General features: G+C 35.2%; 1 protein-coding gene across 2 annotated transcripts in view; it reads left to right on the plus strand.

Moving 5' to 3' along the window:
• Window positions 1–19,985, plus strand: part of LOC120427396 (thyroid receptor-interacting protein 11) — a 55,281-nt gene that overhangs the window by 868 nt on the left and 34,428 nt on the right. For both annotated transcript variants that reach the window (XM_039592247.2, XM_039592248.2), the window contains exon 2: window positions 13,070–13,144. In XM_039592247.2, coding sequence (XP_039448181.1) covers window positions 13,070–13,144 — 75 coding nt within the window. The remainder of the gene's footprint in view (window positions 1–13,069; window positions 13,145–19,985) is intronic.

Genomic DNA, 19,985 nt, shown 5'->3' on the forward strand with positions numbered 1-19,985 from the left:
ATCTGATCGATTTAAGTGAATTCATTTATGAAATGTTGTTTCTGTGTAAAATACTAGTACCTCTGTCCAGTTTGTGTCAACTTTGAACTTCTGATGTCCCGCCCGTGTGGATCAATCGGACCGCGCACTGGACTCACAATCCAGAGGTCGCTCGTTCGAATCCCGCGGCGAGCGCTCTAAAAATTCTTTGTGTAAATATGGGTATCCGGCGCCGTCGCTCCGTGCCGTACTCAAACACTTAGGAGCCCAGGGCGGCGAAGTCCTTGTAGTTAAAAGGAAGACACTAGTGGTTGGTACTAGCCAATGGTGGCCGACAGCTATAAAGTCAACTTCGTTTTGTTTAACTTTGTTTAGTTAGTTTATATTAAAAATTGGTTTAAATTTATTTTTTAAGTAAAACTTATCAAAACATTAGTTTATAAACAACTATTTTTTATAAAATTGCTATTTTATTTTGTAAGAGTCTCTATTGAACAAGTTTCAATAATATTTGTTCAAATTTACATTGTTTTCATCTTTTTTATTGACATTTTTCGACCAAAAATACTGTTTCGGAACAATACCGTTAAACAATCCGGATTGTCCCGGAACCGATTTAACCCCTCGGGGGGAAATTTTGTGGTGGTCAGATAGAGGACAAAAAAACCCACCTCTTGCAATTTTAAGCATCCAATTTCGTCCACTACAGCCCGATTACGAGTCTCTAGACTGAAATTTGAAATTTCTGTACCGTCTTGGGTCAGAATGTTTTGCTTCAAGCAAAAAAAAAATTGCTTGGGGAATAATAAGGGCCAGTTTGAACTGTTAGTCTTGATTTTAAATTTTTGAAAATATTTTTTTCGAAAAGATCGGAAAATTTCACGAATGTTTCATATTTTAACAACATTGGACCATTAGTTGCTGAGATATCGACCTTAGAAAATGGTGGGTTGTTTGGGTGAGACTTAGAAAACATCAATTTTCCTGTTTTTTAACCTTTGCATGGCAATATCTCAGCAACTGAGGTTCGTATCAACAAAGTTCAAAAAAAGCAAAATATAGCAATTCCCCACGAAAACAGCATGATTCGAAAAAAAAAGTTCTCCGATCGGGCTCAAAATTTTTCTGGGGGATCCTTGGCCGAAATAATTAGACCCGTAATTTTTTGTTTGGCCATCAGGGTAACCAACGCCGTGTTAGGGTGGTTCGAAAAATGGCAATTTTCGTCGATTTTCGCAAAAACCACTTTTTTTCAAAAAATCATATCTCCGCGCCATTTCATCCGATTTTAGCTGTCCTAGACGCAAAAAAAGGTGATTAGTTTGGCCATTTGAGAAAAATAATAAAAAGTTTCAAAAATCTAGCTTAACATTTGAAAAAGTCGCATGAAAACTTAAAATGGCGTTTTGACCGTGTCTGGACCAAAGAGCCTATGTCTGAAAATATTTTTATCGGATTCCTCAGAAAATTTCACATAACATATCAAAAAATGGTGAAGTTATGTTTTCGATACTCTGAGATACGTTTTTTTTTAAATCAAAACTATATTTGACTTTTTTTACTAAAACTGCGATAACTTTAAAATTTCAACGATGACCCGAAAAATAAATGAAAAATAAAAAAAAAAATTAAAAAAAATAAAAAAAAGAAAAACAAATTAAAAAAATTAAAAAAAACCTATACATGTAATTTTCGTTATTAAAAGACGCAACTTTTGGTACCATAACATCTATAGGTCATCGCTGAAATTTTCAAGTTATCGCAGTTTTAGTAAAAAAAGTCAAATATAGTTTTGATTTTAAAAAAAATCGTATCTCAGAGTATCGAAAACATAACTTCACCATTTTTTGATATGTTATGTGAAATTTTCTGAGGAATCCGATAAAAATATTTTCAGACATAGGCTCTTTGGTCCAGACACGGTCAAAACGCCATTTTAAGTTTTCATGCGACTTTTTCAAATGTTAAGCTAGATTTTTGAAACTTTTTATTATTTTTCTCAAATGGCCAAACTAATCACCTTTTTTTTTGCGTCTAGGACAGCTAAAATCGGATGAAATGGCGCGGAGATATGATTTTTTGAAAAAAAGCGTGGCGCGACGAAAAATCCCGTTTTTATTTTCAAAAGATCGTATCTCAGAGTATCGAAAACATAACTTCACCATTTTTTGATATGTTATGTGAAATTTTCCGAGGAATCCGATAAAAATATTTTTAGACATAGGCTCTTTGGTCCCGAGACCTTCATAACATCATTTAAAGTTTTCATACGACCTTTTCAAATGTTAAGCTAGATTTTTGAAACTTTCTTAAATAAAAAAAAATGAGAAACTGCGACTATTTTCAAAAAAGTTATCTAAAAATGACTATAACTTGAAAACGGTGCACTTTATCTAAAAACACTAAAGTATTTTTTGATTGCAAATTCTTGCGACCAATATTTCGATTTTTTTTAAATCTGTATTGATTCAAAAAATCATAACTCGGTCAAAGATTTTTTGCCCTTTCTGGAAATTTCTGAAAAGTTGGCATTTGATGTCCTCTTAAACATATCAAAAAATAAAAAATAGTGTTTTTTTTGCAAATCAAGTTTTAGTTACTAAAATTGAAATTTAAAATCGCAATTTTTTTTACCGTGTACTATTTTTTTCAGTGTAATCCATATCCATACCTACAACTTTGCCGAAGACACCAAATCGATCAAAAAAAATCCTTCAAAAGATACAGATTTTTAAATTTTCACATATAATTAAAAAAGACAAAAATTAAAATTAAAGGCAAAATACCGATTCCGTAGAGAAATTGGGGTAAACGGTCTAAAATGTGGGTTTCAAGCAAATCAATGCAAATGGTCCAATGTCAGTTTGTAAATGAAGAGGAAGGCACCAAACATTTAAAGGTTTTTTATTTCAATGTCTTGTCAACCTAGCTAGTAGTTCCATGGTCAATTTAAGTAACTGAAGTGAACTAATCATTCAAATTATGATTGGATAGTTCACCCTAACATAAAAGATAAAAAGTGTTTTGTTGTGAAAATGCTAGTGGCTGATTTGAGAGGTCAAACACAAAACATTTATTTTTGGGAAAAAGAGATGTAAATGTTAGTGATAATTGTCTTTGTTGATGCTTACCATGTCAAAATAAAATTTGGTTCGTAAAAACCCGCTTGAAACAGTGATTTTATCATATTTTTTTTCAATCAGAACGATACAAAATGGTCTAGTCAACTATGTAGTGATACAAGACCCAAGTAGGTCACGTCAACTGATCCAACAGTCGCTGTTCAATAATGATGTGCAAATCGTTGGCACAGCTTGCTCAGCTGTTTGATCGTCTACCAATGATTTTTTTACATTGATATTGGAGATTCTTCTTCAGAATCGTAAAGGCTCTTTTCCAATGTTTCCAGGTGTGATGATAATATCATTAATAACCTTGTTTTGAAACATCCAGCCTAGAAACTTCCCAAACTCAATGTAGCCCCCCATCAGATTAGGCTGAAGTGATGGGCGCGTTGTTTGTCGCAATGGCCGGATGGATTCCGCCAACATCCGGATCGTGTCCACCGGAAGTGAGGCTTAGAACCGAGATCCGCGATGCACTAAATATACGTTGCTGTGTTGTTGTTTATTACACACAGTATCACGGGAGCAATTATCCCGCGCGCAAATGCACAACCAAACAATTTTCCATTGAAGTCGAGGTGACATGTGCAGCCGTTCGTTTCATATATAGGTACATTTTTTTTCTCTCTCTCCGTGATGTCCACCTTGCTGCAGGTTTTACGTGGCAAACGGGGATTTGTGGGTTCTACAACTGCTATTGTACCGCCGAGTACAAGCACAAAGTTTAGTGGCGTTCACGAAGCGCCACGGATTATTAATCATATTTTCAGCCTCATTATCTAGCAATTGTTGGGCCACCGCCAGAATAGCCAGTGACGACGATGTCGGTGAAATACGGGTGATGATAATTGATTCTACTGGGGTTGGTTGGTCGGTTGTGCTTGGTGAGATGTTTAGAATTTGTGTGCCTACATGAGAACGGAACGCGATGGTGATGACCTGGAATGATTTTCTAGCATACTTGTATAATTTTTTTTTGCATTGAAAATATAGTATCTTTTACCGAATCATGGTCATAGCATTTTTTCGTGTTTTTTTTTTTATTTCCATACCTTTAAAATCAAATTCTAGTGTTTGATTGCCACTGGCAAAAAAAATGCATTGTTAGTTCGTCCTTACAAGTCTCCATACAATTTTGGCAGCTGTCCAATTATGGTGGTCCGAATCCGGGGATGAAAATCCTACGCCCGAGAATGGGCTAGAATCGGTCAGTCATTGTGCCCTCTGCTGGTGATAAACTGGAACAGTTGCTTCTCTCTACACACCAAATTTTTGCTGAAATTCAGTGAAGTTTTACTGAATTTTCATCTACTGGAATTTTAGTAAACGATTCAGTAATTTAGATTTCACTGAATTCTCAGTTAACTGATATTTATCACTTAATTATTTACTGAAATTTCGGTAAAATGGTTGTCGATACAACTGAAATTTCAGCAATAGAAACGTCAAATTATTTTGCTGAATATTCAGCAATTTTCTTGTTGAGCAATTCTCTACGAAACCGGTCCTTTTTAGAATTTTAATTTTTGTATTTTTTGATCCGACTGAAACTTTTTTGTTGCCTTCGGTATGCCCAAAAAAGCCATTTTGCATCATTAGTTTGTCCTTATAGTTTTCCATACAAATTTGGCAGCTGTCCATACAAAAACGATGTATGAAAATTCAAAAATATGTATTTTTTGAAGGAATTTTTTGATCGATTTGGTGTCTTGGGCAAAGTTATAGGTATAGATTAGGACTATACTGAAAAAAAAATTACGCGGTAAATTTTTTAAATGATTTTTTTTTATTTTTATTTTTTTTTATTTGTATAAAAACACTATTTTTTATATGTTTTAGAGGACATCAAATGCCAACTTTTCAGAAATTTCCAGGTTGTGCAAAAAATCTTTGACCGAGTTATAATTTTTTTTAATCAATACTGATTTTTTCAAAAAATCGAAATATTGGTCGCAAAAATATGTCAACTTCATTTTTCGATGTAAATTGAAATTTGCAATCAAAAGGTACTTTAGTGAAATTTTGATAAGAGGCACCGTTTTCAAGTTAAGGCCATTTTTAGGTAACTTTTTTGAAAATAGTCGCAGTTTTTCATTTTTTTTAAATTAGTGCACATGTTTGCCCACTTTTGAAAAAAATATTTTTGAAAAGTTGAAAAAATTCTTTATATTTTGCTTTTTTAAACTTTGCTGATACGACCCTCAGTTGCTGAGATATTGTCATGCAAAGGTTTAAAAACATGAAAATTTATGTTTTCCAAGTCTCACTCAAACAACCCACCATTTTCTAACGTCGATATCTCAGCAACTAATGGTCCGATTTACAATGTTAAAATATGAAACATTCGTGAAATTTTCCGATCTTTTCGAAAACAATATTTTCAAAAATTTTAAATCTTTCTTTTTTTTCTTAAGATCACAAGACAAAATAAAAAAACACACAACACATTTGAAAGAGCATTTTCTCTCGGCAGCATCCAAAGAAAAAGTCATAAGTGACATTTCAGTTTGACAGAAATGCAGTAACTGATTTTTCAGCAATGTTTTTGTTGATTACCGAATTTCAGCAAACGTGATGATTACTGAACCGCATTCAGTTATTTATTTTACTGAAATGGCAATCCAAAATTTGCTGTGTATACATTTTGACGACTTTCTCCATACAATCTTCAAGGGGTTATAAGAAGAGGTTCCCGTGGTCTGAACTAGCTCAAATTTGCAATTTAGCCTAGTGTAGGACAATCTTTGATTTCAGAGGATACAGTCCAGACTCGATTATCCGAAATTTCGATTATCTGATTATGGGACTTCGGATAATCGAACCACGAACAAAAAAAATGTGTGTTTTTTTTTAATTTTATCATTTTCTTGTTTTTAACATAAAATTTGAGTTCTACGACCTTTCTAAAACATTAAATGCATTTTTTTCAATATTGCATAACCGCCATCTTGGATTTAAAAATTAATTTAAAAAAATCATTTTTTGCAATTCCGTCGTGAAACTACTTACTTTTCCTGACATTCTTGAGCGACGAAATAGCCTACTTTTCTGTACCAAAAATAACAGAATCGAATAACAACACTTTTCAAAATAAATGCTGAAAAGTTCTACTTTTCAGCACTCAAATGGGTGCTGAAAAGTTGAACTTTACAGCACTTGTTTCGAAAAGTAACACTTTTCAACATATTTTTGATTTAACGATTTATTGACAAAATACATGAAAATTTGACATAATATTTCACTCATTGTGTGTTTTTTGGAATTGCAAAAAATGTTGTATGGAACTCGTTGCAAAACTTGATTTTTTCAGCACTCCTCGTATTTATCCAACTCGGTGAACCTCGTTGGATAAATGTACGACTCGTGCTGAAAAAATCCTCTTTTTGCAACTTGTTGCATAAACTACTATTAGCGTACACAGCAAAAAATCCGATGGTAAAATCGCATGTAAAAGCATGCACATCACCTGCGCCAAAAAAGACACTTAATATTACACACTGCATGTACATTTTTTGTAAACACAAAAAAAAAGTTGGCAACCGACGGGATTCAAACCCAGCACCAACAGTAAGGACTGGCGCCTTAGCCCGCTCGGCCATCAGACCGATGAAGAATGGAAAGGATAAACGAATATATGAGCTTGACATTTCGGTCAAGTAGGTTTCCCATACTGATGGGCTACATATTTCAGGGTGTAATATTACATAAAATTTCATAAAATAATGCAAAATTTATTTTACACCCAGGCCTTTTACACGCAGCTGGATTACTACCTTTTTTGCTGTGTAGTTTAGGGATTTATACCTAAGCTCGAAAATCAAAAATCGGAAAACGAAAAAAAAACGTGATTTGATTATTCGAAGTTTCGATTATCCAAATTTTTCCAAGGCCTTCGGATAATCAAGTCTGAACTGTAGCATCTGGGAGTACCCGGATTTGGAACACCCTACTTGTTCGGTACTTGAAAAAGTGACCGGCAGTTTTAACGTCAATCAATTCTTTTTTGTATATAGAAACATGTACATATTTGTCGAATTCTGATTAGTATGCCTTGGAACAATCAAATTTACATTTTTTTTTGTAAATGATATAGAATTTAAGCCCTAAATTTCACTGAACTTTTCAGAATAGAGAGTTGCCCTACATGCACAGAAAAAAATATTTCTGTAAATTTACATTATTTATCATGTACCAAAAGGTATCATGATAAATGATGTATATTTCCATTAGATCCATTGGAAATTTACATTAGATTCATTGGAAATTTACATTAGTTTTGAAAATTTACATTAGTTTTGGAATTTACATTAGTTTTGGAATTTACATTATTTCAAATCAACTAATTCTGATTGGCCAATGGGAATGAGAAGCTCGACTTGGATTGCAGTAGGAAAAGGGTGTGGCCTATGTTCTATTTTAAAATTATTGAAGCGGGCAGCAAAAGGAAATTCTGATTCTAAAAAGTTGTTTCACAGGTAGGGGACGCTTTCTCGTCGACGGCCAAGTGGAATAACGCTGGACTGGAATCGAACAGACGACGGGTAGGATGTTCGGTGTTACTGCTGCTACCCGCTGCCGACTGAGCCATCTTCGCATTTTATAATCGAGCGGCTAAAGCATCAACTTGTTCAGGTCGAGGCACAGGCAGTGAGCCAGCGAAGTATGAGAGCGATAGAAAGAGAACCAAACATAACTATTTTTAGTTCGGGTAGTTTTGAAGTCAACGTTTGGCAGAAATACATTGGATATATGATTTACATTAAATAGGAATTTACAGGAAGCCGAACGCGGGTAGAAATTCATCAGATTTGAGTTTCCATGCTCAACGTTTCCATTAGATTCATGATTTACATTAGATTTAGATTTACATCGGAGTAATTTCCATTACTTTTTGCTCATTACATCATATTTCAACATTACATTGAGTGAGTTTACATAAGAAACAGCAATTACGTGCTGTGTAAATTTACATATTTTTTTCTGTGTGGTCCTTAAAAAAGATACAGAATTTTGAAAGAGGTATTTTCAAAGTATGTTTAAACACTGCCAGTACTGTAGATAGAACTAAAGAGGCACATCTTGTAAACTAAAAAGAAAGTAAGAATCCCAACTGCGTCAACATTGACTATCCGGTTGACGTGGTCTGCTGTGAGAAGATCATCGATTCTCAACCGTCTGCTACCATGTATGCCGTGGAATTTAATTTCTGAAACTTATTTTAATAATTTTTACCTGCGTAAATACTTTTTGTTACATTTTTTACCGACAAAACCATTAATAATACCTGAGTTGAAATAAAACCAGCAAATTTGAGTTTCGCGTTGACTGCTTGCGAAATTCATTTCAAAAACGTGCAATCGATTCGTGCTGGTGCAAAATTCCAGACATAACCTATATAAACGTTAAGATAAGGCTTGCGTATTGAAAATGCTTTGCACAAGTGTTAAGAAGTGCAAATAACTACCATAACCAAGCAGCAACAATGCAAGGTGCAAAGCGTCGCTGGAAGAAATAAAAAAAAATAGTTCCATGCCCAAGCGTCGTATATTTTTCCGTTTTTCTTTTTCTTCAGATTTGCTAAAGTTGATTCAGTTTGACGCGAAACGACACATGCGCGCCCGGTCGGTGGTTGGCAACACGATTTCAAGGAAAATGTGTCAGAAACAAATCTGTCGTTTGTAAACAACGGGCGCCATTTAGAAACGTGGTGGACAAATTTAACACAATATGGCACCCGGCGCTGGAATGGGAGGGAAATTTTTCGTTATCACAAAAAAAGTACCATTTATTGTAATATACCTTTGTCAGGTGGTAGGCAGCGGGGTTCTGGTCGCAGTTGGCGAACAGCCGAGTTCCCAGCTTGGCTTGCTTCGATTGTAGCGACTGGGCATGTGCAGCGTTCCCACGTCCCTGGAAACCCGCGAGTGTAAAAAGGTAGAAACCCTATCGGGGTTTTGAATTTGCACAGGTGAAATTGTGGTGTGCTGGCAGTACTTTACCGAAGGGGGAGGGTCGCCATTTTAGATTATGACTCTGGCAATACAGGAATGACGCCCTGGAATGAAAACAGAGTGTAAAAAAATTACTACGACATCAGTGTTTTAAGTTTTTTTTTAAAGCGTAAAAATGATACAAGAAAAACTAAGATTTATGTAAATGCCGTAGCATCTTGACTTACTCTCCATTCTAAAAAGAAGATTTGGAAAATTTGAGTTTTCAATTAGGCCATTGGAAATATTTTTTGAAGTTTATGTCCCTCGACTCCAAAGTCGGCAAAAAAAATGATATGAAAATTGAACCCACAAGCCGTGACATAAACTTTGAAAAATATTTGCAACGGCCTAAGTGTTAAAATAGGAATAAAAAATGAATGCAGAAACTAACAAATACTTTTTCGAAAAACATTTGCTTTTTAATGAAAACATATATCTTGTAGAGCGTCCAATTCCCCGTCCTGGGAATTCCCGGGATTTCCCGGATAAAAATATTCCCGAAATACAAACGGAAGTATACATTGTCCTACCTTTTCGACACCAATGTTATTATTAAAGAACCTGGTTTGATTTTATTCATTTCTATCTACTGTTCATATTGAACTAATCAGATCGTCTGTAAATTTCATGTCAAGATTTAATTCAGATAATATTTATTTCGGAAGCATTCACAACTAGGAATATTGTTTGCTTACATGTTGGGCAACAAAAATTACGTTATTTTGGAATGAACCTATTTTATTTTCGACAATCTATTTTAGCGATTTTTTTGTTATATCATTTTAAAATATTTTTAAATATTTTTGTTTACCTTGACCAAATTGGATGAAAATTGAATTGATATAATGAAATTTTTTCAAAAAGGGTTGGGAAGAGTTTGTTTAAAAGTATTCCAGAAAAAACTGCTTGAATTTATAAATTTTAAATATTTAAAAATATCGTTTATTTTCAACCACTTTTACACTATGAATTTTTATCTAATTAGTTTATTAGACCCCACCATATAACTAAAATCATACCATAAATAGAACCATGAAAAATCATTCGACAACAAACCGGCTCCGTGGCTTAATGGTTACGGCTTCTGCCTCACAAGCAGAAGGTTCAGGGATCAAATCCCGGTCGGTACCTTTGAAATTTGGAATCAGGAATTTGAACTTTGAATATGAACAAAAACGAAATGAATCAGGTGGTATTCGAACTTTCACACCTTTGGATTGGTGGTCTGGGACGCTAAGCAGTCAGCCATCAGCAGGTTTACACTGTAGCAGTGAATTGATCCGTAGTGTTGAAACATGTTATCTTCTCATATTAAATACGCGCTGATCCCTGATTTGCCTGACGGGATTGGAAGTCTAAATATAGATCGAGTTTCCTTCAGATGCTTGCTTCTATGTTTAGGCGGGGCCGAACAATGCCCAGCGACCTCGGAATTGGACCGCAAGGAGCTCTGTCATTTTGAAACGGGTCGTTGGAAGCAGCGCGAGGGCTATCACCACCTAATACCCGGGACTGAGATAAGCTGTATCAGCATTCGGCATGTACACAGTCTGATACAAATTATACTTTCCCATAATTTCGCTACCGGTTAGCGGGTATTGGATTGGACCACACACACACACATGAAAAATCATTCGACAACAACTTCGTATCAAATGAAATCTACCCAAAGATTGCAACCATATTTCAAAAACTGTAATATTGTAAAATTTTCAGTTGTGATTTCATGAAATAGTGTGACATGGTAAATAGCGCTAGAAATTAGATTTTTAAGGCAAAATCAATGATTATCTATTTATTCACAAGTTGAAAATACTTGTTCTGAAATAAGGAATTTTTATTGTTGTGGAGCATAGATTTTCACTGTTCAAGCTCCTTAAGATAGTATGGTCCTAACTTGCTCCTAAACGGGATTATCGAGCAAAAAGGCAAAATGCCCCTTTCCGAGAGACGATTTTCGGCAAAATTTTCGGGGAAACGACTTTAGGTGAAATGTTCAGCATCCAATTTTTTTGTCACATTTTATTCTATTTTTAAATAATAAATTTTAAATTGACAAAACGACATTTTAAGACGGATCAAATATGGTCCTTTTGGTAATTGTTGTCAACAAACGTCGTAATAGTAGTTTATGCAACAAGTTGCAAAAAGAGGATTTTTTCAGCACGAGTCGTACATTTAACCAACGAGGTTCACCGAGTTGGATAAATACGAAGAGTGCTGAAAAAATCAAGTTTTGCAACGAGTTCCATACAACATTTTTTTGCAATTCCTAAAAACAAACACTGAGTGAAATTTTATGCCAAATTTTCATGTATTTTGTCAATAAATCGTTTAAATCAAAAAAATGTTGAAAAGTTCATCTTTTCGAAACAAGTGCTGAAAAGTTCAATTTTTCAGCACCCATTTGAGTGCTGAAAAGTAGAACTTTTCAGCATTTATTTTGAAAAGTGTTGCTATTCGATTCTGTTATTTTTGGTTCAGAAAAGTAGGCTATTTCGTCGTTCAAGAATGACAGGAAAAGTAAGTAGTTTCACGACGGAATTGCAAAAAGATATTTTTCGAAATTTGATTTAAAATCTTATACAAAGTGTTAATGAGCTATGAAAATATGCAAAATAGGTCTTATAAGTTGATTTTTACAATATGGAAATTTACATAGTCCATCATTTAAAAGTAAAACTCAATAACTACTGATTCTTCGACATGCTCTATAATAAAAGGGCTCCCAAGAAGTTTTAATAATCTCTAGAAATAATTTTAGTTGATTTTCAGGCAAAAAAATAAGCATAAGCATAAGCATAAGCATAGGTGCCCACCCGCAGTTGCTACTCCGTTATTGACCAGGACCTCCAGAAGTTACATCCACGAGCCGTGGAAGATAAGTGGGAGCTATCTTTCCTCGCTTCGCAACTTCTCAAAGGCCCCTATCATGCTGATCAATACCGGCGCCGGCCACGACCAGTGGTAGGGTCACGGGGAAGTGGATGGGAATGTTAGTCCGATACTTGAGTGATAGAGACCGCCCAATCGACTGCATCTCCGACAAAGTATCACATGAGTTTTGAGGGGGTTAGTAGATGGGTATGAGGTCAGGATTCACGAGTGGCAGTGATGTGACCATGAGCATTTTGTTTATCGGTTGAAAATTTTAAATCTTAGGCAGCCGGCTGCGGAAAGATAGAAAATTGATTATTTTAAAAGTTTTTTTTAATCGAACGCGTGCCAGCCGAGCAGTAGTGCTATGGGCTGGACTTATCAGTATATTTTTACTGTTTTTACAATTTAGATAACGCGAGCAAATTTCAAAAATAGTAAATAAATGACGCTTTACTCTTCATAAAATCGATAGTTTGATGAGTTAATACTAAAACTGCCAGTTGGAATAAATTTTTACGATCATTTAAGACGAAAATTATCGCGAAAAAACAGGACTGCGCGTTCCCAGAAGCACTACACTTTTGATGTAATTATTCAATTATAATAACCAATCACCCCATGCACACAAACAGCGAAACAAAAGAAATGAAAATAAGCATGCAAAAACAAGACATCGCGTCCCCGTGGTCAGCGCACTAATCCGACACAAAAGAGACGGAAAATAACACGAAAAAACAGGACTGCGCGTCCACACAGGCACCGCACTACTGATATTGATTTTCAGGCAAAAAAAATCGGGAAAAATTCGATGCAATGTGAAGTTGAGACTCTACAAACTTCGTGGGCTTGCGCTGAAGTCCTCCTTCCCTAAGTGTGAACAGCTCAGATATTTTTGCTTGAAGACATTTGGTGTCTCAGAAAGATTCTATAGAATTTATAGTATTTTGTTTGTCGATTTTAAGACCAATTCTCAAAAAACATGAATAAAAATGAGCAGATATTATTGACATTACTGACAAAACGTTTATTAGTGTAATTTTCAATCAAATTAATTTAAAAAAACACTTTTTCTCCTCTACCCCTTATTCACAGATTGCAACACTGCGCAAACAAATTGCGGAATTTCAACAGCTAAAGACCGAACAGGCACTTCCCTCGTCCAAGTTGGTAAGTGTTTCTGGTGTTATCAAACTGACTTAATACAAGGAGCAGTGCGAGTTTTCGAGGAAGCCAATGTAGAAAGTGACGTAAGGTGCTTTTGCTCCAAATCAAACAGCCGAGGACATAACTACAAAAGTTTGAACTTTGGGGGGAGGGTTCTGCTCAAACGCTGATAAGCGGGCGTCGTGAATCGAAAATAAAATGGAGGGAACATTGTCAGCCAATTTTCAGCTGTCACGTGTACAATACAAGGGTGGGTTTCGATGGGTTACCAGGACCAACTTTTTTTTTATGTTTTGTTGATCACATTTTATGAAGTTTTTAACACAAGATTTGTTTTGAAAATGTTCAGAACAAATTTTCATAGCACTAAAATGTGCAACACGTCGCCGCCGATGACGATGGTTGTTGTTATCCCTTCGGTGTTGTTTTATTTGTTCATTGTTTGCACAATGATAAGAACGAAAAAAAACACACGATTTCACGAAATTGTCGCCGTGGGACTCGCAGCGACAACTTCGACACCCTGTCTGTTCTGAAACTTGTCTCATATAAAAACGGGCAGAGCCAGCCAACGATCACCACATGGCCTTCTTGGATGATAAAGGTTCGTTCTGAAAATGGGCGCGCGCGTCAGTGGTTGCGTGGCGTGGCATCCGCACATACACTTGAGGTCCGCGTTTGGACAAATATTGGCGCACGAACTTTGAGATAAGGAAAAAAAAGTGAGGGAAAACATGATCGATAAAGTTCTTCCTTCCGATGATGGTTTGCCGATGGATTGTGGTGTAGGCAATATCTTGATTTTTTTTTTTGAAAAGGTCCAATAAACCAAATTTTCAGTTTTTGCTTTTTGGGTGTTTTTTAATAACCCTGACTCAAGGCGGTTTCAAAAACACTCAAAGAGCAAAAACTGGAAATTTGGTTTATTGGACCTCTTCAAAAAAAAAAAAAAAAAAAAAAACTCCAGATATGTTTCTGATAATTCTTAGAATTGTGACATGGCATGGTAACTTGAGTTATTGCTGGTTTGCCATTATTTTCGATTGTTTAATTCCCTACTCAACATTATTGGTAGTAATTGAAACTGTAAAGATTTATTTTCGAAAAATCAGAAAATTTTAAGGAGTTTCCATTAAAAATTTGACAATTTATTTCTGATTTATTGACTTTAAAAACTTAATGAGAATTGGTTGACAGCACACACTTTGATTTTTTTTACCAAATTCGGTAAAGTTTACCGATTTTTCAACTGCTGACAGTTCGGTAAACTGAAAATTACTTAAACTTATCGCATATCGGTAATAAAGTTTATGGGTAATTCTCCGCCAACTCACACAGCAGTTGCCCCGACCCCTCTTTTGTCCCTGATCACGAATCCGAGGTTCGTTTTTTGATATCTCGTGACGGAGGGGCGGTACGACCCCTTCCATTTTTGAACATTCGAAAAAAGAGGTGTTTTTCAATAATTTGCAGCCTGAAACGGTGATGAGATAGAAATTTGGTGTCAAAGGAACTTTTATGTAAAATTAGACGCCCGATTTGATGGCGTACTCAGAATTCCGAAAAAACGTATTTTTCATCGAAAAAAACACTAAAAAAGTTTTAAAAATTCTCCCATTTTCCGTTACTCGACTGTAAAAACATTTGGAACATGTCATTTTATGGGAAATTTAATGTTCTTTTCGAATCTACATTGACCCAGAAGGGTCAATGTAGATTCGATTTAGAACAAAATTTTTCATTTTAAAATTTCGTGTTTTTTTCTAACTTTGCCGTGTTAATTTTTAGAGTGTAACAATGTTCTACAAAGTTGTAGAGCAGACAATTACAAAATATGTAGACATAAGGGATTTGCTTGTAAACATAACGAGTTATTGCGATTTTACGAAAAAAAAGTTTTGAAAATGTTGGTCGTCGTTGATCATGGCCGTGCACAGACACGGACCCGCGACAGACACGGACGACGAAACAAAGAGAAACGCAAAAAGTAACTTTTTCAAAACTTTTTTTCGTAAAATCGCGATAACTCGTGATGTTTATGAGCAAACCCCTTATGTCTATACATCAAAATTTTTGTAATTGTCTGCTCTACAACTTTGTAGAACATTGTTACACTCTAAAAAATAACCCTGCAAAGTTGGAAATAAACACGACATTTTAAAATGAAAAATTTTGTTTTAAATGAAAAAATGGCCCTTCTGGGTCAATGTAGATTCGAAAAGCACATTAAATTTCCCATAAAATAACATGTTCCAAAATTTTTTACAGTCAAGTAACGGAAAATGGGTGAATTTTTAAAGCTTTTTTAGTGTTTTTTTTTTTTGATGAAAAATACGTTTTTTTCGGAATTCTGAGTACCGTAAAACGGGGTGACTTTGATAGCCGGGGTGACTTTGATAGGTTTTTCCGCAAAATGAAGAGTACAATTAAAATACGTATGGAATGGATTAGAAACATACTGACCGTGGTAGAGAAGTGTTCAAAGTACCTCAAGAAGAACTTTTCATAAAATTTTGACAAGTTTAAAAAGTTAGTTAACTATAGTTAAAAAATGTTGATGAAAGTCATTATTTTAACTTCTTAAATTGTCATGATTTTCTCAATGAACATGATTTTTAATCGGAAAACGGAATGCATTTTCGGATTCTTTGGACAATTTTCCACTAAGAGAAGGTTAAAAAAGTTTGTAAATAATAAATAATATGTGTTTTTGAAACACAATTAAAAAAAATCTCACAATTTATATGCAATTTCAGTTGAACAAATTTCATATGAAATGTGAAAACTTGTGATTCGTGCTTCGAATTCAGTATAAAATGCAATATAAATCGATAATTTTATAAACAAAACTAGTTTTAACAAATTTCAGACAAAATTCCGACTTTTTAACAATTTTACCTTAAATTTATATGTATTTTGCTTAAAAGCTTATACACTTAGTTAACTAGATCTAAACATTTTTTTTCTTAAAAACTATATCAGCTACATTAGTGATGGTACATTTAACGTACAAATAAAGTTTGAACATCTTAAATATGACTTTAACAAGAGCCTCACCCTTGGTAGCAGCCTGTGCTAACTAACATTCCCGTCCCATCCCCTCGAGATCTACAAACTGACATGGCGGGCGCCGTTGGTGGCCAACGACTGTTTCCTATTCGCACCGGCTCTAGTTTTGATGATCGTGATGTTTTATCTTTTCAGCGCATTCATGCATGCTGTTGATAAGGGAAACATCATTTGATCGTTGAAGCGTGTGACCGGTTGTGCTGATGAGATATTACGGTCCTGTTCAGCAACGGAGAAGGACAACCATGGGTGGTCTCTCATGCTCATGCTCATGCTCATGCTCTTAAATATGATTTTAACAAGAAAAACTATGACTATCAAAGTCACCCCGGAATTAAAACTAAGAATTTTTAACGTAACTATTTTTCTAAACATTATTTAAAAAACTTTTTTTCCGAAATAGTGCATGGACTTCGTGTGGTCTACCCCAGTACATGTTTTTAAAATAATAATCTTGAGAAAAACCTTACCTGTTGGAAAATATTCTAAAAACAAATTGAAAAAATCCTATCAAAGTCACCCCGGTTTACGGTACGCCATCAAATCGGGCGTCTAATTTTAAATAAAAGTCCCTTTGACACCAAATTTCTATCTCATCACCGTTTCAGGCTGCAAATTATTGAAAAACACCTCTTTTTTCGAATGTTCAAAAATGGAAGGGGTCGTACCGCCCCTCCGTCACGAGATATCAAAAAACGGACCTCGGATCGTGATCAGGGACAAAAGTTACCCTTTAGGACAAAGTTTCACGCAAATCGAAGAGGGGTCGGGGCAACTTTTCCCGATTTCGTGTGAGTTGGTAGAGAATTACCCTTATTATTGTTAGTTTTGATAGATGGTTATAAGTGCTTATATTTTTGATATGGATGGTAGAGTTTGTGCTAGATTAGATTGATTCGATTAGATATAACTTTTAAAAGGAACTAACTTTCTTGACTTATTTTATTTTAGTTTTTTTTTGCTAACAAGTTGCATTATTCTAAACAATTAAAAACAAAATGAAATACATTGTACATGTCAAATACATTAACAAACTATATTCAAAAAGGCTTCAGCAACTTTTTTTCCGTTTGTTATAAGTTCTGATAAACATATCGATTTTAGCTATCAGTTTTCCGTCAAGTGCCTTTATCCCATGGTAAATTTTCCCCTTTTCCCTGATTAGCAGAAGGGAACATTTAAAGCCTGGTAAATATCCTGCTATCTTATCGCGGTGAAACGGCTTTCGGGATCGATTGGCGGTTGGCGTTGTCAAACGGGATCGAGGGAAAAACGTAGTTTTCCCTACCTAGTATAGGGGATCTTCTTTTGGGCAGAGAAAAGGTATAAATAGGCAAAACCACCTGCATTAATTACGCATTCGTGAGTTGTGTGTGAATATTGTCGTTTGTGGTACAAAAAGTGCTGGTTTGATGCAAGCGTTTTGCATAATTGTGTTTTTCTTATACATTGTGAGCTAGTGAAACTGTTTCAACGTCAAACCATCTGAAGTTTCAAAAAGTGAGCAATTTTTTTTATATTATAATTTGTTATTAAGTGACAAATGCTTTAAGTATTGCTTTTACAATAATTTCATAAATTTTCCCACCAACTTTTTCTCAGTGTCTCTATCGGTGGCAGAATTAAGAACCGCGTCGAAAGCATGTAAATTATAATTTCATTTTAAAAGGTGGCAGATAATGACGTCCGCCACCGGTTGTTGGTTGCCGCGCTGTTGTCTGTGGCTGTTTGCACCCGCACCACAACACAACGCATAGTGTTCGACGACGGGGGTTTTCCAGCGGCTGACTTGGTCCGTGGGATTTTAGGGGAAATTTGGGCTGAGAAAAGGTGTGCCTTGGGCAAAACCGTTTTTTATTATTACATTTTTTTTAAAACAAATCTTCTGTTTTGATCGCAATATTAGCCTAAGTTTTTCCTGTGAAAAAATTATTTCAAAAATCTTTCCTCCCCTATTTTTTCCAAATGTGTCGACCATAACTAATTGCTTCACATGGTTTCTTGTACGCGCGTCGGTTAAGCAGTTTTAGCCTTAGAAGCTGAGTATAGAAAAAAGACTGGCGTTTATTTTATGCTATTTTTTTCCATTGCCAGACGATGGCACACGCATATCATTATGCCCCGTGAGTTTCGTCTTGTCTATTTAAACCGTGATGGTGGCGAAAATGGAAAACATATGGAAACGCAAAGCTGGTGACACAAAACGGTTTGCGATTGCTCTCTGGGGTCGAAGCCGCCGACGGCGACGTGTGGACTCGATAAAAAAAACAACGTCAATAAATAGTGAATGCACATCGAAGAAGTTAATTTTATTACCGGTTCGTGATTTGAATAAATTTAATTCGATGTCATATGTTGCGTACTCGTACAAAAATGTACTGAGGTGATACGCTTTTTAATTTTTTTTTTCTGATTATGTTGCACTTCTTTCACTCTTTTGTGTTAGAAATGAATGTGTATTGAAAACCATAATTATTTTGACTGGCAGCAGTTTTTTGTATTTTTAATTTCGGAAAAATAACAAGACTCAAAAAAATATCTGTAGTTCTCACCAATTCATATATGTGCTGGCGTGCCATGATTCTCTCCATGAGTACATAATATTTACAAAATAATGACTTTCAGTGCAACGAAATTCAAACTAAGATATGGTTTATGAATGGTCTGATAACTTTTTTGTGAAAATAAATTCAGTTAAATTCAGGTGTTCCACAATTGTGCAAGGCACAATAACATCCCACAATTATGGAACATGCAATTTGAAAGCAGTGTTTTGCTGCTCAGAATAAAATAGTCTTTAGATCAGTGTTTCCTAAACTAAAAAACTTTCCACGTGGTTTATGGATGGTCCCTTTAAAAACATGAATACGCTTTCAGATCAAATGAAAACTTTGTTTGCTGATTTAAATGTCTCGGGACAAACGATCTCACAGCTGAAGCTTTTTCTATGATTGTTCAGGGTGTTTTACTTAAAATAACCAAACCTGGTAAATATCCATCAATGGTTTGACACCAACAGTTCTCAAACGAACGGGGTCACTTGTTAGTTTGACACTTCTTTTACACGTGACAGTTCGTCTCTTTTCCACCTTTAAGTGATTGGTGCCTTCCTCTCATTTATAGAGTGATTCCAACCCCCCTAAATTTGCCACATAATTTATGGATCTCCCCTAACGTGATCGCAGCACCTAAGAGGTCCCAATAAAAATAAGTGATGAGTAAAAAAAAAACAGACTACTTACAGACTTTTTGTCAAGATTATACAGACACCGCCTTTGAGGAAATTGGCATCCCTCTACACGGCTTTTTCGTGACGATCAGACCACGGCTGCGACACGACTGTCATTCACATTACAAGACGAGTGAAGTCAAAATCGAACCAAGATCGAACCAAGTTTATGGCGCGTAGCGTTTGAAAAGGTCGTATGCGCATCGGTCATAATTTACAAAAAATAAACTTTTTAGTTTATTTTTTTCTTTAAAAAGATTTACATTTAATCCTGGTGTTTTTTCCGTGCATACGAAACGGGTCGGTTTGTTCGTTTAGTGTTCTTAATTTCGATTCGATTTTTTCAATGTTTTCGTGACATTTCAGTATTATTTTAGTGTTAAGCATTGAGTTTGTGCTTCATGCTTTATGAATCAAGTAAAGTTTTTGCCCAGTATTACGATTTATCCTCAGAATAAGATGTTTTTTGGCGAATGTTTTCATTTTGATTTTCATTCTTTTGACATTCGATGCGGCGGCGTTTCAGTTTCCGTCGTTCCGAATACA

This window comes from Culex pipiens, chromosome 1, assembly GCF_016801865.2.
Source record: "Culex pipiens pallens isolate TS chromosome 1, TS_CPP_V2, whole genome shotgun sequence".
In the NCBI taxonomy this organism is placed as follows: domain Eukaryota; kingdom Metazoa; phylum Arthropoda; class Insecta; order Diptera; family Culicidae; genus Culex; species Culex pipiens.